Source organism: Panthera onca, chromosome A1 (genome assembly GCF_046562875.1).
Source record: "Panthera onca isolate mPanOnc1 chromosome A1, mPanOnc1 haplotype 2, whole genome shotgun sequence".
Classification (NCBI taxonomy): domain Eukaryota; kingdom Metazoa; phylum Chordata; class Mammalia; order Carnivora; family Felidae; genus Panthera; species Panthera onca.
Window position 1 is genome coordinate 61,309,008 of NC_138339.1, and position 24,038 is coordinate 61,333,045.

The 24,038-nt window shown below is 36.5% G+C and overlaps 1 protein-coding gene across 3 annotated transcripts in view; it reads left to right on the forward strand.

The window, feature by feature from the left end:
* Positions 1-24,038, forward strand: part of RANBP17 (RAN binding protein 17) — a 331,490-nt gene that overhangs the window by 229,147 nt on the left and 78,305 nt on the right. For all 3 annotated transcript variants that reach the window (XM_060635017.3, XM_060635018.3, XM_060635019.3), the window contains 4 exons: positions 4,859-4,932; positions 5,988-6,068; positions 16,429-16,492; positions 16,585-16,693. In XM_060635017.3, the coding sequence (XP_060491000.3) occupies positions 4,859-4,932; positions 5,988-6,068; positions 16,429-16,492; positions 16,585-16,693 (328 nt within the window). The remainder of the gene's footprint in view (positions 1-4,858; positions 4,933-5,987; positions 6,069-16,428; positions 16,493-16,584; positions 16,694-24,038) is intronic.

A 24,038-nucleotide genomic window follows, 5' to 3' on the forward strand; every position in this document is an offset into this window, starting at 1 on the left:
TTCTGTAATCTACTTCAAATTTAAGGATTGACATAATTAGTTTCTTCAAAGTTATAACCAGAATGTTAAGAGACAACACTGCACATACCCAAGACTAAGAATTAGGATTGGAAAAAGAAAGCAATTTAAAAAATTATCACAGCCCATGCTTTTATTCTTTATTAAATTAAATTTACAACTCAAAATCTTACTGTTATTTGTATGCTTATTCCTTGTCTGGTTTTCTTATCCTGTCTGGCTTCCCTTTTAAAAAGCCAGATATAAGATCACTTAAGCTACCTGCATGTGCACAGGCAGTATTTGTCATTTGGTTAGTTGAGGAGTTAGAGAATGTATGGATTGTCGAAGCGTTGTGTACATACCTAAATGCTCTTTTGTGAAGTTGAAAAGAACCTTCATAGTAAAATAAACAGAGATGAGAAAACAAACATATCAAAACAGTTTTTTAGGAGCATGTCTTCTCAAATCCATAATAGTGATAATTCCTTACATTTCTAACAACCTCCTGTATTTCAAGAGCTAGAGAGATGGATGAGTGGTTAAAATAGGTAATTTTTCTGGCTTGTAAGATGACAACTATGTAGAAGTAGGGAAAAAAATCCGTTTTGTAGCATGAAATTTTGAAGCTTTATGCCTTTAATGAATGCCATTTCTGACCATGATGAGAGTGTGTTAATTGAATATAAAGATTTCAACGTTGATATAAATTTAAGGTTTTGTTTGCTTTAACTTTATCTGTGCAGTGTGAAAATCTTCAAGATAAACACCTTCTTACTTTCCTGTTGTTTTTTATGTAACGAGCCTTTTCTTGAACAGATATTAGCTGACAGTTTTTAGCACCTACTATGAGAAAAGGTCCATAAGAAGGGGTAGAAAGAAAAGCAGCATTTGATGAGTAACTACTAAATACCAAGCTCTGTATTAGGGATCATCTTTAATCTTCCCAAAAGCCATAAAGTAGGTTTTGTTATTATTATTATTATTATTATTATTCCCGTTTTACAGATAGAAAATCAAGATCCAGAGACTTTAAGTTACACCTAGTTAGTGGCAAATCCAGAATTCAAATCCAGATATGTTTGGGACCAAAGCCCATATTTTTTCTACATTGCTAAGTTTGCCAAGGCAGTATCCTAATTACTTCTGGAGGGTATCTTCCCTGCCCTCAGGCAGCACGTGCTTGAAATAGTGGAGGAAACACATATGCACACGGAAAATTAATACTACACCAAGATCATATTCTATTGTGTCATCTGAGAAGTGCCACTAACAGGCTGGCAATGGTGGTTGCTCACAGTATCACAGGAGGAGAGCTCTTCTCACTGCAGGGAGAGCTTCTTCCAGAAACATTATTTAAGCATTAACACCACGCCTTTTTAAATAACGATATTTAACCAGGGTTACTTCTGGTGAGTGGAATTTGGGGTATATTATTTTTAAAGAGAAAAAGTTCTGTGCAAAGCCATGCCTCTTATGGGTTGTTTTGTTTTTGTTAAAAAAAAAAAATTGTGAATGAAATGGAGTCCGCCAATATGTGCACTTTATCATTATGCTCTTTTTATTCATTTAACAAACCTTTGTCAAACATTAAGCATGGGAGATAAAAGAACATCATTTCTGTCCTCAGGGAGCTTATCGTCTAATAGAGAAATACAGGCATATTAAAAAAGAAGGAGCAGAAGGAAGGCACAGGTGGCCAGGCAAAAACAAGGTTATAATGTGTGCATGTCTGGGTATGTGAAACCAGCATAACCAAAAGCATAGCCATTTTCAACTTCATTGTAACCCTCAGAGAAGGATGGACAACACACATGGGCTTCATCTCTTGTTTCTTAGATTTCTGCTTATTTTTCATTATGATCTAATTACCTTAATTGATCCTGAAATTTTAAAAAATTGGGAATCTGTGAACTTCAAGGGAGGACTTTTTCCCTTCCTGCACTCCTATGCCAGCTTCAGTATCCTTCCTTAAAATGAGTATTGTGACGTAGGTTCTTCTTGCTGTGAATGAAAGTTTTTTTGGCTAAGTGATAGAAGTTTTAGAAAATGTTGAAAATCCCTAAATATTGTGTTAGAATGTTTTCTGTAGAAAGCCTTCATTGATTTGTGCTTTGTGATGAACATTCTCAAAGAGGTTTCCTCACTGGACAGACTGTTTCCCACTCCCAAATTGTATATGTCTGTGGTATAATTGAATTCAAATGTTTAAAGACATTTTCATATTATCTGCATGCTCTCTGAATGGTAAGGTGCCTTGGAAAATGTGAGACAGTCTTTTAAAAGAAATTCAGTAATCATACATTGATTTTAAATGACCCTGTCACACGTGAAAACAAATCAGATTGTTGCTCTTAATGAGCTTTTCAATTTACTATTCAGTAGATCAGATAAGTGGATTTAAGAGGTAATGATCCTGTTTAGTACTCAAGCTTGACTGTCAGATCCTAGGAGTGGAGAAAAATCCCTAGGGACAGAAGCGTTGACACAGTTCTAGATGGGATAATGGGAATCAAAGCTAATGGATGATAAAAGGAATGGTGCAAGTTACAAGGATAATTGTGGATTAAAGCACTGCCATGTGTCAATGTTGACTGTTTTTTCTAGTATCTTATTGGGTCAAATCTGATACTCGGAGAAGCTGTTTTGACAGCAGAACACAACAGACCTGCCTGCCCAGCTTCCCCCTTCCTTGAATGCCAGGGACACCACAGAAAACTTCCCTGTAAGAAGGACCAATTGGAAAAAAAAAAAAAAAAAAAAAAAATTTTTAAACAGTCTTAAAGGTTTAAAATCACATTTTAGTTATTATGTTTTTATTATTCAATGTTGCATGGATAAAATCAAAATTAGATTAATTTTGAGCTACGCCATAAAAAATATAGCACTTATAAAGTCTTGAAAATGTAAAACCTTGATTTTACAAAAATACAATACAATGTAGTGGGGGAAATGGACACCCGAACAATTACAGGTGTGAAAAACACCATGAGAGAGGAATGGACCAGACACTGTGGGAGCATAAAGGAGAGTGATCTCCCTGGGACAGCAGAGAAGAATGCAGAGGAGATGACTTTTGAATGGGAATCAAGGGGAGAGGAAAAAGAAAGCTAATTCAGGCAGAATGAGCAACACACGAACAACTAGAAATCTGAAATTGCGCGAGAAGCCTCAGTGATCCATCAGTATTTCATTGTGGCTTCAGATGGAGGGAAATGGTAGAAGATGAGGTATGTTGGGGCCAAGTTGTGAAGGGCCTTGTGTGCCATTAACCATGTCAATACAGGTTTTCTAAGGGACCCAGTTTACTTCCATCCATAAAAGAGGGTTAGGATCATGCTGAGATAAGGGAAACTTCCCTTTCTACATACCATTCTTCCTTTGAGCCTTCTCTGTGCGTAAACATTTCTGATCTTTGAGGACTGGTGGCGACTAACTTCCCTGGGAGTTTTTCTCCCTAGCTCCCTCTTCCCCCTAAACATCTTACAAACACAGTGATAGCTTCAATCCTATAAGAGATGAAGGCCTCCTCTCATGAGCAAAATCATAGATACAGTAATTGAAATGCTTTTCTGTAGGGCTCAGAAATTAGCAGAAGGGGCAACAGGAATGTGAATCTCAGTTTTCCTTTTTCTCTCCCCCACCTTTTCCCCTCTACCCTTCTTTCCTTCTCTTGCCCTCTCCACTTGCCCCCCACCTTTTCCTCTCTCTCCCACTGGCCTGAGCAGCTTCTGGTTATAGGACTTAGGATGAAAGCCCAGAACACAAGCTTCTGCTTTGAATGGTGTTTAAAATCCAGATACGAGATCTCTGCAGTGAACAGCCTTCCTCCCTTGTATAATCCTGTAATTCACCTTCATGACCTGTGGTAGTGTATGAAGCTGGTGTTCACATGTGAAAAGCAAAAGGCATAGGGAGTGAAAGCTAAGTTGCCATGCCATACCATAAGAAATAGGCGGAGCGGGAGAAAGTGAGAGAACACAATCACAGGGGATCAAATCACAGAAGAGAAATCCCATACAGCTGGTGTCTGGCAGGGATAACCTGGAATCACACCAGAGCATCAGGGAGTATGGAGGTGTCAACCCACCTCTCAGCTTTGCCAGGCTATTAGGGAATATTCCATTGGCTGCTGGTGGCATTTTCCCACTTGAAGTAGGATATGTTTATAAGCTCAATGTGGCTTAGGTTGGGACTGAAATGTTGCACCCCAAACTCTGCCACCAACACTCCCTAATTGGGAGCTTAATGGATTCCCCAGGCCCTGATGTATTCAACAGAGAATCTCTGAGCCTGGGATTTCCGTTTCAGCATGGAAAGTAAGACCTATCTCTATATTGGGGGGAGCTTAATTGAAAGATTTTTGAGGAGAATGTTTATAAATTCTTTAACTTCCTCTTATTTTTGAAATCCTTATTTTTATAACTGCCTGACATAATCCTGAATTGTTTGATGGTTTGCTGATACCTGGCATAGATGAAAATTTTTTAAATGTTTTATTTATTGAGACACTCCACTTTTCAGCCCTTTGTATACATAACGCCCATCTTTGAGAAAGGGTTGGTTTACCAGTTTGAGAAAGAAAATTATGTGGTGTGCTGGGAATAAAATGAGTCTGTGAGTGTGGGTGTGTGTGGGTGGGTATGTATTTCAAAATGAGAGAGGTACTTCCTGGAAGAAAAAGAGAGTAAATTTTTAAAGTATAATTTTTTCTCTAAATCCTTCATTTGCTCTCCCTACCGACACCCTACTTCACTGTGGATGCAGCAATGCTTTAAATCTTCCATTTGTTCAGTTTGAATAGTCTTTTGAAAATCTATGTTAATGATAAAGCTTTTAACAATGAAATGTTTTCATCCAGGTATATGCCCGTATGTCAGAAGTTTTAGGAATAACAGATGACAACCATGTTCTAGAAACATTCATGACGAAAATGTGAGTTCTTGGATTTTTCTTTTGTTGTGGTTGCTTTGAATGTAATGGATACTTTTACTGTGTTTAAATCTCTTAATAAGTATTAATCTTTAATAAAAGACTTGAAAATTATGCGTTAATTCTTAGAATGGTAGCATTGTTCTTAATTGAAACTTAATTTCACATATTTAAAATTCACCACCCTAAAGACATTCTTCTTATTTGTCAAGGAATCCATACCACTGCAGTATGCCCCATCAAAACGTGGTTTTAAGATGTTTATAGACTTTGACTCTTCAAGACAATTGGGCAGCACTTTTGCTTTTAATTAGAAAGAAAATACCCAATTTCAAAGAGCATCTGAAGAGATTATTGCAAACTGGAATCATTGGGAGGGGTTTGATTGCCTTAAGACAGGGCATTCATTGATTCCAGCAGGAACTTAATGGCTATCAAAAACCTACTCATGGAAAATTCCCTTAAATCATCCTTATAATTTGTTAGCAGAATTAACGAGTTTCTAGTCATAGACAGAATTTTGTACATTTAGTCTCAACTTGTATGCCTCCAGTTGGCAACCCACTACATCTGTGTAACAGATAGACAGCACTGTGTTGCTTGCAGAGAACAAAGCTACACAAACAATCATGATCATAAGAAGTGAGCTTTGGAGCCACAAGTTTGATGGTTCATTTCTTGGCAGTAACTGTGAGCCCCTATTTGACTTCCTTTGTAACTCCTGCTGTCATTCGCTAATATGCTTGTTTTACATACAAACTTGATACTTCTTCTGTGAAACACTTAGACAGTTTTTTCAATGTACAAAACTAACTGTGTGGAATTATGTGCCATTTGGGGAGCAGTGTTCATTGTATATTGATAGGATATAATTTTGATTATGCCATTAAAAAAAGTAGAATAGAAAATGTTCTAGTGGTATTTAAACCTGTTTTTCAACTTCGTGAGATATTTCGGGTTTAGGTCATGTAACTTAACGTACATATATGTGTATTTTCATGTTCTCCCTGTACAACCAAATACCTTACTTACAATTAAAAACTTGTTTTCATATTTAGCGTTACAAATCTTAAATACTGGGGAAGATGTGAGCCTGTGATTTCAAGGACTCTTCAGTTCCTAAATGATCTTTCTGTTGGATATCCTTTTTACTGTATATCTAGTAATGTATAGAAACACCCCAACAGGTACATTCTATTGGCCAGGTGTTTTCCTTGCTTATAATGTTGCAGGTTTGTTTTTTTTTTTTTTTTAAGAAAAAACCTTTCATTTAGCCTTATATTTATTTAAATGTGTGTTTTTGAAAGATTTATATTAGCTACCTACTGCCAAGTATTTATTCAGTCACAATTGAATTTATATGGATATATAGATTCCTAACTAGTTAAAGTTATGTTTATACCCATCCAGGTTAATAAGTGGATACATAAGAAAGTATACAACCTCATGTGTCTTAGTCTGTGATTTTTCATAATTTTCAGGGAGTTCTTATTTTAAAAGAAAGCATGTAACTAATTTTAAGAAGGTCGAAATGTTCTAAAAATATTACCTTATAAAAATTGAATTCCTGAGAGTAAATACTATAGCTTCAGTATTCTTCAATTGAAAAGAATATTATTTTGATTAGGTAAGAGGCACAAAGGAGGAATAGGAAGAAAATTATATAAGTGTTTTTACCACTTCTTGGATTATTGCCGCCAACAAATCAACATCTTATTTACTCCAAAATAAGATTTCCCATTATGCATTAAATGTTTGGGTTTCTATCTTTAGCAGATTTCTTAAATCTAACTAGAATCATCCTTTCTCATTAGATTATAGTTGATACTATTGTCCTGTTTCTACCAATGAGAGAGAAGCATGTAGATTGTCTTTTATATGTTAGCTATCAAACATACAGGACTTGTGAAAAATAAGTGTTGGTTTAGTTAACCACCGAGATTAGCTGAAATTTAAATATGAGGACAGCATTCTGAAAATCAGTGGCATTGGATAGAAATCTTTAATGTAGGCTCACTGCAGGAATATGTTTGTATTAGTTAAGTTTAAAATTGTGTTCCTTGGGAAACCATAAAAGATTTCCAAAGTATTAGACACCCACTTTTGTGCTGGAATTTAATATGCAACTTTTTATTGGAAAATAATCGTCCTTGTCTGGCAAAATCCACCATGCAATATTTCTGTTAGTAGGTATAATGCAATAAAGACAGGGAGGGCTATTTATCACTACAAATTTTGAGGATTTCAGGATTCTTTTTATTATTTTAATATATTTCTTTGATATTAAATCAGAAAAATGATAAATTACACCTGTCCAGGCTGTTTTTCCTTTTTACTGGAAAGTGATGTACAACCCAATTCCAGTGGTCATTTTGGCTTTTTAAGATATGTATTTTTTCTTATTAAAAAAAAAAAAAACTCAACCTGTATTTTTTTTTTTAATAATAATGCTGAAATACTCTTTATTTCTAACATATGAAGTGGTTTATAAGTACTTCCTAGTCTTGCAAACTCTGGCCTTTTCACAATGAATTACTTTGAGAGCACGTTATCTGAAAAGAAGCCTGTGTTATTTTACAGCACGTATCTATTGTTTAGATTTACCCTGTTTTTTAGGTTGGAATTGAAATCTAATATAAAATTAATTTGATTTGTATTCTTTTTGGTATAATGTGCATAATGCCTAATTTATTTCTATCCAATATTTAAGTAAGATGCTTTTCCTATGACCTTATATCTCTTATATATTCTTTAATTCTAAAATTATAACCTTTTGTTTCATAAGATGTTTATTGCTTTTGAACACTTCTCGAAGTTAATAAAAAATCATATTTTCAGAAAACTTATTAGATAAAACTTAAAAGCTATAACATTTAAACCAAGGGATGCAAATGATTTCAACTTGGGTACATTGATTTATATATTTTAACAATTATTTCAGGTTTCCATATTTAGAAATATATATTAGTTCAATTTGATTTCAGTGCTCAGTTATTTGAATTATAAATCATTATGTCCCTTCTAGCTGATCAGTCATGAAATATCTTTGAATTCATTTACATAATGGAATATGTGAGTGCTATATCTATTTCAGTGCAGTTGCTGGTTACCTAATGCATGTTTTGTTGTTTCCAATCTGTTTCTTTATTATAATATGTTTTTAAGTCCTGATTTTAAAGCAGTACATTATATTTGTGTTAAAAATCAGCTGGCACTCTTCGGCACTAGAAACACATGCAAGATAAAAATCATCACCAACTGGCCTCTATTAATGGAAACCTATTTATATATTAATATTCAAAATATCTGTGTTTAAAATACTAGTACGGAATAACTGAAAAGCATCTTACTATGAAGTTTTTAAATGTTCCTGATTACTTTCTAATGCATGTCTTTAGATATTTTTTGTTTTGTTTTTTCTGTTTTTATCATCTTCAGAGTGAATGCTACTCAGTGTTTGTTTATGGTTCACAAGGCCAGTCTATGAACTTTAGTGTTCTTGTATCTGACTGCTTGCTTGGAAATTGAAGTCACAAAAGATCCTCATTTTTAGGAAGTGTAAACAGGCTCATGTTTACTTGCCTCAAGGCAGTAGTCTCAAACTTTAGGGATGATCAGAATCGCTAGAGTTCTTGTTAGAATACAAATTGCTGGACCCCACCCCTGGAGTGTATGTTTTAGGAGGTGTTAGACAGGCCTGAGAATTTGCATTTTCAGCAAGTTTCCAGTGATGCTGGTGGCTTAGGGATCATGCTATGAGAACTTGTGCTTTAAGATAATTGGAAACTTGAAGTGGATGTCCCAAATAAGAAAGTCAGGTATTTCTCTACAGGACTCTGTCTTCACTAGGGAAAGTCAGACTTGACATTTTTAGAGATAGGCTAGTGCCTTAAATAATAATGTATATGAGGAGACAGTTTCATTAAGTCCCCAGATTTTAACTGGAGAGTCTGTTGCATTTTACTCCAAAGTTTCTGTTTGCCAAATTTGAAGCTTTCCAAATTGGTAAGACTACTGTAATTTTAAAATCCAGTGGCCCTTTTGAGGGAAAGTTTATGTTTTCCTATCAGATTCGTTACATGAGGCATATATATTACACTCAGCAAATATATCTGAGTAACTTTTTAATATATTCTTTAACTTTCCAAGACTAAATTTCAAGAAATTCCAGATTCTAAATAGCTTTATTTAACATGCACAGAGTTGAAATGGCTCTGTCCTAGGGCAGTCTTCCACATCCGGGTCTCATACTTACGGATCCTTTTTCCTCTTTAAAATACTTTCCAGTCATGGGGCACCTGGGTGGCTCAGTAGGTTAAGCATCCGGCTTCAGTTCAGGTCATGATCTCACAGTTCATGATCTTGTGGTTCATGAGTTCGAGCCCCGTGTAGGGCTCTGTGATGACAGCTCAGAGCCTGGAGCCTGCTTTGAATTCTGTGTCTCCCTCTCCCTGCCCCTCCTGTGCTCGTGCTCTGTCTCTCTCCCTCAAAAATAAATAAACATGAAAAAAATAAAAATAAAAAAATAAAATAAAATACCTTCCAGTCATAAATTCTAGTTTCCAACTGGGGAAGGGATAAGATTTTTCAAGTGATTAGGACAAGGAAGTGGCTGGGAAGACTGGGGAGAGAAGGGTCATACAAAGCCATGAAATAAACTTATTTTAAATGCTGAGAAAGACGGAGGAAAGTGTTAAATTTCATCTAAAATTCTGTTTATTAATCAGTATTTCAAGTTTTTCTTCCCTTGAAGAATAATTGATCAATATTTCTACTTCAATTCATTGTTCACTCAAATTTATAGCGGTGACATGTCTCACTTTGGGTTTCAGGTAGATAATAATGAGAAAGGAAATTTCATTTTCTGTTAGGCCCTCTATTGGTAGTTGCCCTTACTACATCATCTTCAAAGAAAACCCAAAATATCTTTAGCTTTTGAAAAACAGGCACCATAACAGGGTCCTACATTAATTCATGAATTTATCCAAATTCATTTTACCCTGTTGATACTGTTAACTACAATTCTTAGGATGAATAACTTCTCTGTGCTATTGCAAAACCATCTTCATAATTCACAGGGCCCCACACAAAATGAAAATGTGGGGTGCCTTGTTCCTAAGCTGTTAAGAATTTCAGGGCACCTGGCTGCCTCGGTGCGTGGAGCACGTGACTCTTGATCTTAGGGTTGTAAATTCGAGCCCCGTGTTAGGTGTAGAGATTTTTTAAAAATAAAATCTTAAAAAAACTTTTTTTTCAAGACCTCACCAACACAGCATTGAAGCAAACACTGGCCCTTCTAAGCATAGAACACTGTATAAATGCATAGCATGGACATCCGTGAAGCTGGCCTGCATTATTTGGTAAAGAAGTAATTCCCTCCATTTGGCTTCAGACTAACCCTCTAACACTTTGAGACTATCTCCTTAGTTCCTGTACACCAGGATTTGGTGAACATAATTCCTATCTACATGCATCCTACATGTGTTTATCTATCGGTAGCTTAGTTTATCTATTGGTAGCTTATCTCAATTGTTTTCATGTTTACAAGCCAAAGAATCTCTTTCCTGTTCAGGCTACTTGATCCCTGTGATGATTTTCTTTTTCAGCCCCTCACCTCTTCTAGCTTCCTTTGTCTTTTCTTGCTTGTTTTTCATGGTGGTGGTGGTGGTGGTAGTTCTAGTGTAATACCCAGAACTGCATCCTTAATTTAGATTTAATGCTGAGTAAGAATAAAATAATGATTTTTAAACTTAATTCTATACTCATCCTAATGATTTATTTTATATTACTGGCCTCTTTTTTTTTTGGGGGGGGGGGGTGGGGAGAGAGAGAAAGAAAGAGCCCAAGTAGGGGAAGGGCAGAGAGAGGGGGAATCCCAAGCAGGCTCTACGCTAATGCTGCAGAGCCTGAGGCAGGGCTTGAACTCACAAACCATGAGGACATGACTTGAGATGAAATCAAGAATTGGTCCCTTCCCCCCCCCCCTCCCCCCGCCGCCGAGCCACCCAGGAGCCCCTTACTGGCCTCTCTCAGTTTAGCAAATATTAATTAAGCATTTGCTAAGTACAGGGCAAAAGGACAAATGAGACACAGATCCTGCCCTCCCAGATTTTAAATTCTAATAGAATTGATCCTGATTCCAGACTGCCTTTCACATATTTTTCCTAAGAGCTCAAAGTCCATTGTTTTATTAACATAGTTTCTTTTTCCTTTTAAAATTTAACTCAAATAAATTACATACTAATTTTCTGAAAATTTATTCATCAAAAATAATATGGGCATGTGACATTTTGATATGGTGGCTTTGAGGGAGTGCTTTTTATTCAAGGTCATTTAGATATAGCTTATATACAAGCCATTAAATATACAACTAATGTGCAAACCATACATCCTTACCCTGTCACTGATCTTCCCTCCACCGGGGTATGAATCCTGAATGAGGTGGGGGTCAGGAAAGAGTAGAGGGTGAGAGATGAAACAAAGGTGTAGAACGAAATAAGGGTGAAGGATGGAAGTACAATTGGGTATGTCTGTTACAGGAAATATTTAGTAACAAACAGTAGTAATTCTGCTTTTGTGAAACAGTGTTAAAATGTATTGCTTTATTTCAGTGAATACCACCATCTCCAGATGGTTTTGAGAATGTTAAATAAAACTAGTTTCAGCATATATCCCTCAGGCGTATTTCTATTAACATTTCTCATCAAAAGAAATGTTGATTTATTTCTTTGTTTTCTGTCTCTATTATCCATGGAAAAGTCATCCCATAATTTATCTGCTCCATTTGTTTTTATACTAGAATCAAGTGTGAGAATCCTCTCTACTCCTTTTCTGTAACCCACTTATTCAGACCTTCACACAATTCTTTAGATTCCTGCTTCACAAGATTACCTTCCTCGAGTATTATTGTGATCTGATCATTTCTCTTCCCAAAAGCCCAGAATCACTTCCCCTTGCTTCTCGGGTCAAAGTGAAATTATTGATTAGAACATGAGTCCTTTAACAGTACTTGACTTACTGAGTTCTCATAACTAATTTTCTGATCCACGTCTCAACCACTATCTGTACTTTATGCTCGGGCCAAGGAAATTTATTTTACCTTCCCCTTGACACCCTTGATTATCTTTACTGAATCACCACATATGCTGTTCTTTTCATTTGACCCATTGCAACTCAATTAGGTCTCTCTTAAATTTTCAAGTCTTGCTGAAGACTTGTTGAAGCTGTATTGAAACAGTTATGAACCTTTGTCATTGTATTAACTGAAAGAACATGAGTCATTTAATTTCTCTGAGGCTCAGTTACTTCATCTGTAGAAAGGGAATATTATCTATCTCTTGGGATTTTGTAAGGATTAAATAAAGTAATAAATATGTAACAATGTATCTTTGCTCAAGGAGCCATGCTGATCTTCCTACCGGTTTTAGTACATGTGCTGCCAGAAGCAAGCACTGTAACAATATATCTATGTTATCTAAGAAAATATGACACCTAATACTACTGATCCTGTCACACAGTAGGTGCTCACTGAATATTAATTCCTTTCATTTCCATTCCTATCGTCTTTATTTTTCTTGATGTTCCTGAACACCTAGTTCTTATCTGTATGTCCGAAGATGAGTATCACATAGCTTTGTATTGGCTAGTCCTCTCAGCTATCAGGCTGGAAGTTATTAGAGATTAGGAGTCTTTTTTTTTCTTTCTCCTCTTCTATAGTTCACAATTTCACGTAGTGGGCATGTGAACCTAATGTTACCCTTTAGTTAATTGACAAAGCCTTAACTCCTGTTCCTTATAAGTAATTAATAGTATTCCTTAAGATGCTTCATTTTGGTTATACATATTTGGATTTTTTTTTAGTTTAGTAGTTTATGAACATAATCTCACTTTTGAAATAACGAAACTGATATTTCAGTAATTACACTTTGTACCTGTCATCTACCGATAGCAATTTCCAACATGTCTTTTTCTTATCTGTGAACTTTCTTCTATCATTAGGATAATGTGTTTTTAATTCTGTCTGCAAAACCTATTTGTAAACATGTATGGCTTTTAAATAATTGCCTAGATCAATGTATCATCTACCCTCTAGTGCTCAGCGAATGTCTTACACCTAATACACCAACTGCTTCTTTGATTTTAAAACAGAAATTGCTTCACACATTAACACTTCTGTAATAAGATATATAAACACCACAATTGGTGACATTTTAAAACACCCTTTCTTTCTCAGCACATAAAATGATGATGTTTTTTCTAACCAGTGGCATTTTAGGTGTGATGAAATGTAGATACTCAGTGAAGTCTGGCTACCATGAATTGAAGTCCTACTTGGTGTTGCCGTGCCCATCAGCTACTATAGTGTGTAGTACTCCAGGAACTGAAAAAACCAGTTCATTCTCAGCTTGGTTTTCCTCTTCTTCAGAGGTACAGATTTTCAAAATTTCCAACCATCTGTAGGATATACCGTTTCTTTTGACTTTTTCCTTCCTTTCTTTGTCATCCTAGCTGTCAGTAAGACCTTGTTCCCCTTCCTCAGTGTTTTCATAAGTCTATATGGAAACAAACGGAAATTTTCTAGGAATTGTGTTTAGTGAGTTGATATCAGCCAGGCTGTGGAGTCTGCTCAGTCCTGGATGTGATGAAGGTTCTTTAATAAATTGGTCCCTCCTAAAAGAACAGTTCCCCTGTTTCTTCTGGGACCTACTTCCAGTTTCCTTTGTATCTCAAGAAGCTAGTGATCTCTCTCAAATCACTGGCCTCTTTAAAATCAAGTGGATATGATGTAACCTGATGAAAGCTTATGGTTTAGAGTCACGCTCTTACAGTTAGAGTCACACGTGTTCCATGTGTGACCTTCACGAAATTCTCTGACCCACTACTGTAGACTCCTACTATTGGTCCTGTTACTGTCAGCCACCATTACTATGTTCACGGTTACGAGCTGTGTCGAGCAAGCCTCAGAAATCTAACCTAGTACTGCCACGGCACTAAAATGCTCCCACCCGGCTAAAGAGGTACAACTTATAAGAACCCTAGTCTCGTAGAGAAGAACAAGATGAAAGTAAAAAGATCGTAAAGATGATGTATCCATTTGCCCTTTAAAAGAAAAAAAAACATTATAGACTCTCTTAAGGGGTATAACTAGCTTTGAGTTGAATTCCTATAGAGGAATATAAATATTCAGATGAATTCTCATTTTTTTCTTAATTGAAAAAAAGTAAAAATTTATTCTTAATCATTTTTTTTTTTTTTTGCTTTTGAATGTAATTAAGAGGCAGTGAGGCTGGCCTTGATGCAAAGTGCACAGATGCAATTCTGTAGAAAATGTGTCTTTGGCAGATGAGATACTTCCTGTGAGTGTTCTGTTTATTGCTACCATAAATATTCCATTGTCAAAACACGACTTGCTGTTTATTAGTAGCACTGACAGGAAGATTCCTATTAATGGCAGCATTCTTATTACCCATAGACCCTGTCACTTTTAACTTTGCAATTCCAAGAGAATTGTATTTGGTAATTACTTAAGATATTTCCTAGTTTATTGATCCCCACCCCTGTTTAACTGAGTAAAGTTTGAATGGCAGTTCTTCTGCTCACAGATTCACACAGGAAAAATCATCAAATCTCACCTTTTTTTTTTTTTTTAAGTTTATTTAGAGAGAAAGCCAGCATGAGTGGGGGAGGGGCAGAGAGAGAGGGAGAAGAGAGAGAATCCCAAGCAGGCTGTGCACCATCAGCACAAAGTCCAACCTGGGGCTCGAACTCATGAAACTGTCAGATCATGACCTGAGCCGAAACTGCAGAGTCGAACATTTAACCAACTGAGCCACCCAGGCACCCCTCAAATTTCATTTTTATATGCAGAGAAAAATCTTTCTAGTTGTATTCTGATCTTCTTCATCTAAAGCAGAATTTCCTTAGATTTCTACTAACTGGTCTCATCGTTTCATAGAATTCAATAATTTTCTCTTCCTGGTTAGTCTCTTATGGGTCAGTCCTGATCTTGTTCCCCTTCAGCCTGCCAGAAAAACAGTGCATTGAGCACCCACTTGACAGCAGTGCGCTGAGGAAAATGCATAGGCGCAGCCCCTGCCCTTAGAAAGTTTACCGTCTGACATGAAGGTGAACCAAATATACATGCTTACTATGCAGCTGGGATGGTTGCTGTAGAGTCAGAGGGACTTGAATCTAAATTATACTGTTTGTCTTTTGGAAAGTTCTGTTTAATCTTTTCGAATCTGTTTCCTCATCAGAAAAATAGAAGTGATGCTACCTACCTCATGGGATTGTGAGAGTCAGCCCTGCAGGTAGCAAACATTCTGTACACGTTCGTTCTCTGCATCTTTGTGTCTTCCTCCCTGATTTATAATTGCCAAAGACATTTGCATCATATGATCCTCACAACAGGCCTGTGGGATAGCTTGGGTGATAGGTTTCACCCTTGCTTGTTGGAGAGGGAAACTAGGGCTCAGAGTGGCCGAGTACAGTACTCAGACTCAGAACCAGCTGCTTGGATGGGGTAGTCAAGCTAGAAGCCCAGCCTTCCTGACTCATGTTCAATGTCTTCCCTACTCTTACACCCACACCTGAGGGACTAAGTAAGAGAAGAGGGTGTTTGTATACTAAATAGACCTTCTTAGAACCACATCAGCCCTTCTTTGATGGCAGCATTAACCAGAATTATTTAGACCTTGTGATAATGTTTATGGTTTTTCCACTTTCTTCTCGTTCTGAGCTGAACTGTTCAGGTGAAAATGTGGTACAGTAGAAGGAACGTGGCCTCTGTAGTCAAACCTCAGTTCAAATCTCAGCACTGTCAATCTATAGCTGTGTAATCTTGGGCAAGTAACTTGATTTCTCTGAACTTCTGTTTTCTTATCTATGAGTTAGAAATAAATAATATTGGACAGTGTAATTGTGAAGCTAGGTGAAATAACAAATATAAGGTGTCTTACACCTACTAGAAATGTCGGGCTTGTCCTTCAATACTTGGTGACATGCATCAGCTACATCTTTCTAAGCATTCTCATCTTCATCTAAAGCAGAATTTCCTTAGATTTCTACTAACTGGGCTCATTGTTTCTTAGAATTGAATAATTTTCTCTTTCTGGGTAGTCTATTATAGGTCTTTTATAATTATTTTTTATGAAATAATATTAAGTGAAGAGAAGTTCTCAAGTTATATCCAAAATGTAGAAAGGGTCAGTTTTAATTTTCTACTATCAAGGCTTTAATAGTAAAGAAGTTTTTGTCTTAATTATAAAATTCATTTTTCCTTTCCATAACTAGAATATGTATAAGATAGGAAAAGTAATTGCACTGGTTAATAATGGATTATCATTCTTAACAGAATGAAAGACATTTCTGTAGGAATGCTCTTTAGAAATAATATTGATTCTTCATAAATAGAAATTGATGCCATTATAGTCTTATTTTGTGATTGATTATCTATTGATAAAACAATTATATTTCCCCAGATTCCTTAACTCCTATTACCTATATCCTTTTAAAAAAACTTGTGAAGATAGATGCTGTGAAATTCATGCTAAAAAACCACACGGTGAGTCTTACTTCCTTTAATTAATGACTAGAAATTTCTGGGTAGTTTAGGTAAAGCATTAATAACTTTGGATACTCTTTTGCTTTCATTAGAGTGAACACTTCCCCTTCCTTGGCATCAGTGACAGTTACAGTCTCAGTGACTTCAGGTGCCGAACAACCTTCTACACGGCCCTCACTCGCCTTCTGATGGTAGACCTAGGTAAGGTCAAGAATTTAAGCCTGATTAATAAGGGCTCGATGACATACTTGGGCGAACAAAGGAGAATACTAGTGAGCACCACATTTAAGTTACTAGAATTTATCATCTTTGACAGTTTTCTACAACTCTCCATGATTTGAGCATCAAAAGACAAATCTTTGTATTTCAAGTGGTATTTTTCACTTCAAATAGGACCTGCATTAATTCTTTACTTCACAATGTATTTTCTGGGTATCCTTTGATCCATTACTTGTACTACTGTGAATCTAGGTAATAGTCTTAAATATGGAAGAGCTTTACACCAGTGATTTTCTTTGTAATGACACTTAATCTAGAAAAAAAATGGAAACAATGCAAATATCCAATAGTAGGGAATTGTACAATTATTGCACATCTACTTACTTGATGGAATAGTCTGTAGTCTTAAAATTGGGATTTGAAGATAATGCAATACATGAAATTTTGTAACATTAAGTGAAAAAACTAGGTGTTAAACTGTGTAAATGATATGAGCATGCCTAGGGTGGGTGGGGAATGCATCCAAAAAAGACTTAAATTATTTTAAAATGTTAAATATTGTTTTGGGCTAACTATAGGTAGCTTTTTCTCATTCCAGATTATTTGACATTTTCTTTAAGGTATCACTTTTGTAATGGGAAAAAATATAACTTACTTAAAAATTTTTTTCATTGAAAAGCTGAAGTTAGCTAAATGTATCCACAGGTAGATAGTACCTTAGGATGGGCACTTAAGCCTCTATGGTGACCATGTTATTCTGGATTCCCATCCCCATCGCCCCCCAGCCGTGTTTGAATACTGCAGGTTAAATTAATCAGTTTATAGATACATGAAAGAGTTCAGTCAATGACAATATCATCCTTAAGATGATTGCTGATCCTTAAGATCATCCTTAAGATATTACTGATGATATTTTTTTCATTCTTTCTCTTGCAGTATATTGATTGATCCATCAACTTAAATATGAATTTTTTTAAATATGATCTTACAAAAGGTGAAAGGATAAATAATTTTATTTTGCACATAAAAGACATTGCACCTTGTCGTATAAAGGTGACTAAATCCTTCTCTGTTCCACATCTGCATTATTTCCATGCATTTCAACAGAATAAATTACCAGAGAGACAAACAGCCAAAAGTTGAGAGAAATGCATCTAGAATGATTAAGGAGCTTGATGCGATTGATTTCTAAAGAAAGATTAAAAGAACCATGTATGTATAACTTGGCTAAGTGACAACTAGGGCTTGAGGCAAAGAGAACTGTCTATAAATATTTGAAGAGTGTAAACCAGGCATGCAAAACCCAATCATCTGCTACCTTAGGCAAGTGGGAGAGCTGAGTGACAGCTTTGCATACTGCACACTGGCCTGGGTTACCTCTTGGCTGCTGCATTGGAGCAAAGAGGAGCAGCCCAACTCTGTCATTGTTCTCAATGATCCTTTAGAGAGCACACTGTGCTGAGCTCTCAGGGCAAAACAGAGACCAGCCAGGTGTACAGGCCCCTGCCCTCAAGGAGCTTGCCCCCTTGCTTTCCTCCCAGTTGTCCCAGCATTAAAGAAGACTTTAAAACCCTTGTCTAGACTTAATCTATTTCCTAAAGACTTAAAAATGCTCCTTTACTGACCCTGTCCGACAGTGAAAGAGGTGGGGAGACAAAAGCTAAAGAGAACGAGGTAGAGGAGATTTCCTGGAAATAGGTTCATGTCACGCACATTTTCAAGACCTAGAAATGGAGTAGGTCAAGATCCTTTCTCACATAGTCAATGTAGACAAAAGAACCTTCCATAAATCCACAGTAGCTTAAACAGCAGGGTGGCACTGCCGACATTCACCGCCCCTCCCCCCACTTACCACTGCATTGATAATTGAGAGTCATGATGATGCCCAGAAAGACCCAGTGTTGCAGGCTGCCATCTTGAAGCCTACTTTTATTTAGTATCGCTCAGTGTAAACTGTGAGGTATGAGAAGCTGAAGTAAAATATCTAAACTTGAATAACTAAAAGAGGATTTTATTAGGTTTCTCAGGATTAGATTCCTTTGCATTATCTAACTCATAACAATATAAAGTATAAATTGATATTTTCTTAGCTCGAAGTGTTTTTTAAAAGTAAATATCCTTTTAGATTGCAAGCACTTTTTAGACCTCAGAGGAAATAGAGACAGACTATGTGGAAGGGCCTGGTACGTGGTAGGTGTTGCGTACAAGTAAACTGAATCTGGCTATAGACAAAGTTAAAAACAATGGCAGCTACAGTCATGGAACTTTTACATTGTTTGAAAAGAAAGTCTTTATTAGTGGTTTTCACTTTTTAAAATAATTGAAGGTATATTATAAGCATCAAGGGATGATTTGTGGTATATATTACCCAGAGCTTCTGTTCCTTGTTAGGAATCAGAGTTGCTCTTCTTCCCAAAATACATATTGAGCTCCTTCAGGGCATGGACTTTGCCGTTTTCACGTTTTCTAGTACCAGTCTCCTATTGCTACATTGTAGGTGTTCAGTAAATATTTAGTGAATGAATGACACAAAAGTGTACCATAACCAAGATGCCATCATCATAGTTCCTGGAATCAGCAATTCCTGCCAGGTTCTGTCTGGGAGTAGCTTTGATCATTGGCCTCTCCACAACAAAACAATTCAAGTGGCTGATTACTTTCACAAGTGATCAACTACACTTGACCACTCTTGTGCTTGATTAGTCACTTGTTGCTCTCCTTTTTTTAAGTGTTACTACTTTATAGATGATCTTTTGATGAGTATTGCTGAGCACAGTTTTGTTATTTTTTATTTTTTTATTTTATTTTATAATTTATTATTTGAAGCCGTGTCTCACAAACTAGGTTGACTGGAACGTTGCTCCCAGACTTCCTATATATGTGGCTTCCTAGTTTTCTGTTGTATTCAATGTCACGGAAACAAAGAAAACAGAGATGGTGCATTTGTCAAAAGAAGCACAGATCCATGTATTAAATGAAGTAAGTGAAAATATTAGGTAATGAGAATTCTTCTCAAATTAAAGAAAAAGTAGGGAAGGACTTTTTATACCACTGACTTTTTTTTTTTTTTTTTTTGGTAAGAAATTAACAAAAATAAAAAAAATAAAAAAAACAAAAAAAAACCCACACCTAACCAGCCTGCTTGCAAAGCAAGGGATGTAATTCTCAGACTGCAATGTAAAGCATATTCTTTCTAATTGAATCTTACAAACTAAGCTGAGTATGTTGTGTACGAGCCATGCACATTGGAGTGATTAGGAAAGGGGAAAGAAATTGGGTGTCACATTAATTGGTGTTTACTTTGAAATGCATTTTGGTTTCTCTTCAATAATTTGCACTTTGTATGAATTTAATTAGATGCTATGTGCCCCAGGTTGTATTTCAGATGAAAATGGGGGGGTTTTTTGGCAATAAACAGTTGTATCATTTTATCAAATTGCTCCTTGGCTACACTAGACGAAACGTTCACTTGTATAAAGAACAGAACTGAAAGCATTTCATCATCAGAACGATGATCTTTCATGTTGGCAATGTATTTCTGTATTCTAAGAAATTATAAAAATTAATGCAAAACCTCCCTTCACAAGATAGCATACATACAGAAGAAAATGGGTGACCGGCCATATGTGCACACATGTTAGCCCTTCCAAGAATCACTTAAAGTTCCCTAGGTTATTTTTAAATTAACTTTGTCAATCTAATAAACTAAAGGAAAGATAATATTACCCAAGCCAGTAAATGGAGAACCTCCAGGGAGCTGTTCAGTATAAAATACTTGAATAAATAAAACCTTCTATTTTGTTTAATTTGAATAGAGGTGAATTCAGTTGACAAATATTGGCGAGGGGAAGTGTGGAAAAGAACTACAACAAGGCTCTTTGTTCTGTGGAGAACTAAATAGTATTCATTGCAAATTAAGTTTTTACCAACCACAAACTTAGAATTACTCAGTGCCACTAGAATCGTGTTTCCTTGGTGTCACTTACAGTTTCTTTTCCTCGGACGTTTTGTGATTGCACCTTATCTTGAACTACCCAGATGAGAAGCATGTTAATAGGATCCGAGTGAGAAATGCTTTCCTCAGACACTCAAACTCTAAGAAGCGGTCATATTTTGTAATGATCAAGGAATGCTAATATTAAAATGTTATTTATAGACATTACAAGATATTCTCCCTTTAGGGAGGAGCATGCCATACTATTCATCTACCTTTGTGACCTTTAATAGATAATCAGCACCTGAAGATATTTCTAGCTTAAATTTGAGAAATCTTAAAAAGTAAATGACTTGAATAAAAAGGGAAGAGTACTCTAGAAATAACTACTAATGATAAAAGTAAAAATACACGGAGGAAGGAAACTTTCCTTTTCCTTATTAATAACTAACATTTGTTTACAAATTTATAGTCTGCAGACCACTCTCACATACATTATCCTACTTGATCCTCAAGAGCCCACGTGAAATAGGTATTATTGCACTGTTTATCTGTTAGAAAGTGGAGGTTCAGAAAGATTAAATGGCTTGCCCAAGGTCAGTCACAGTCCTATAACTTCTAGCCCTGTGACCACACATTCTCATTCAATTCGCTATTACTTCACCTTTCATATTCTCAATCAATTAGGAAAGGTAACTTTTTCTCTTTCCTTTTTATTTGAACTGTTTGGACTGAATGATTGATTTGAGGCTTGAGGGCAGTGAGAAGGGAGAAGGGATTACTTTCCGAGCTTCAATCAAATAAATAGATAAATTCACGTTTATTATTTGCCCTGTATAAGTATATTACAGTTCTCTGGTCGGTGAAAGTCAAATGTAGTTTTTAAGATTTGTTCTCATGTCTAATATTTGGCCAAAGCATGTTTATTCTCATGGATAAGAGAACATAGAGGTAGATGTCCCAGAAGGGTTTAGCAAGTGAGAAGCTTGATCAGAAATAACTAATGTTCTGATAGATAGGAAGAATACATCAATATATCACCTGTGTCCAGGACTTGGCAGAGACTATCTGGAAAACAGACGGGGGGGGGGGGGGGGGGGGGGGGTGGGACTGGGCAATAAGGGGTAAAGAAGCAGCTGGAAATACTTAGAATCTATAATGAGATAATTAAGACTAATTAGCCGGCCCTGTAGGCAGAAAGCAGCCCATTAAGTCCAGATCCAGTTTTAATAACTTACCTGGTTTTGAGGGTAGAGAGTCCAGAGCCCCCCAGGGAATGAGATGCTTCAGGGATGCAACTTTTAGGTTAGGTTTCCTAGAAAAAGGAGTACAAGGGTCTGCATTGGGCAGTGTATTTTTCTTCTGAGAACTAAAATAAACATTCTGGTTCCCTAGGGAGAGGAATCAAAGGGAGCCTCAGTTTTCTCATCTATGAAATGGAGGTATCTATCTTAAAGAATTGTAATGTGCTTTAAATAAGACGAAGATGTGTGAAAAGGCCTGGAACAATTCCTGTCACAAAACAAGCACTCAGTATATATTAATTAAATAGAAATATTTATTGAATGTACAATTGGGGTCACTGACTGACACTGGAGCCTCAAAATGAGGTAAGTTCAGTCCCTCTAATACAGCTGCCTACTCCGCCTTCGGCACTTGGGCTGTTATCTTTCGACGGAAGCAAGAGCTGATGACACTTGCTGACAGATAGTCTAACAGCCCGCCCTCCCTGAAGCCATAGTCCCAACAGAGACAGGTACAACTCCTAGGCTGTGTAGGGGGAAACTGAAATGAAAACTAAATTCTGGCCCAAGTTAGATCTAGCTAAGCACAATTCTCAAGGCTTATTCTAATAGAACTTGAGAGGTACTGTCCTAATGAAGCACTGGGGAACAGCACATGATGCAGGCCTAGGCCTGCAGAAGTCACTGGCTCTTTATATGCGACCTGTCAGTACTTGGTTTCAAATATATTGTTTTCTTCACCCGACTGCCTCTGCATCTCCTTGTTTGTCTCCCCTCTTAATTCTCTGTAGTTTGGAATAGAGCTTCATAACATTAGATCTGACCTTTACTAGCTATATTAGTTTCCGGTTACTCCTGTAACAAGTTACTGCAAATTTAACAGCATAAATATTACAGATTTATCATTTTACAACTCTGGAAGTCAGAAGTCCAAAATGGGTCTCAGTGGGCTAACATCAAGGTGTCAGCAGGGCAGTGTTCTTTTCTGGGGCTCTGGGGAAGAATCTGTTTCCTTGCCTTTTGCAGCTTAGAAGCCACCTGCTTTCCTTGGCTCATGACCCCCTTTCCCCAGCAACATCAGGTCAAGTCCTTCTCATGCTGCATCTCTCTGGTTTTCCTCGTCTGCTTTTCTCTAACACTTTCAAGGACCTTTGTGATTACCTTGGACTCCTGGATGATCTTCTATTTTAAAGGCAATTGATGAGCAACCTTAATTCCCCTTTGTTTATAACCTAACATATTCACAGATTCCAAGGATTAGGACATGGGCATCTTTGGAGTCCATTATTCCACTTACCATAACTAAACTATCACTAATACGAAAGCATTTCACACAATAGTTATCATATGATAAATCCTTAGTAACTTAGTAACCACCATTTATTATTACCATAATTATTTTATTTGTACTATTTGCTTCTCCGTGGCTACTCTCCCAAGTCCCCAGTAATGCAGCTGCTATTTGCATTTGAATTTGAGGAAATGAGAAGATTCACTGTTCTGCATACATTTAACGGTGGGGGAAATTTTGTTGGTGGTGGTTTTTTTGTTGTTTTGGGATTTTTTCTTTTTTCTGAGACTCGCCTACCATAAGATGCACCCTGTTAAAGTATACATACAGTTCAGTGGTATTTAGTATATTCATAATAGTCACAAGGTTGTATAACCATCACCGTTAGCTAATTTTAGAATATTTTCATCACCCCAGAAAGAAGTCCTATATCTTAAAGTAGTCATCAGTTACTGCCCTTGGCCCCAGCCCCTGGTAACCACTAATCTACTTTCTGCCTCTATGGATTTGCCCATTCTAAAAATTTAATATAAATGGAATCACATAATATGTAGCCTTCTGTGTGTCTTCTTCCATGGAGCATAATGTTTTCAAGGCTCATTCATAGTTTAACATGTTTCCATACTCCATTCCTTTTTATGACTGACTGATATTCCATTATATGGCTAGGCCACAATTTGTTTATCCATTTATCAGTTGATTAACAGTTAGTTGGATTTTCACCTTTTGACTATTACAGTAATGCTAGTGTGAACATTTGTGTATAAGTTTTTGTGTGAGCGTATGCTTGGAATTTGCTTGAGTGTATACCCAGGAGTAAAATTGCGGAGTCAAATGGCAATTCTGTGTTTAACTTTT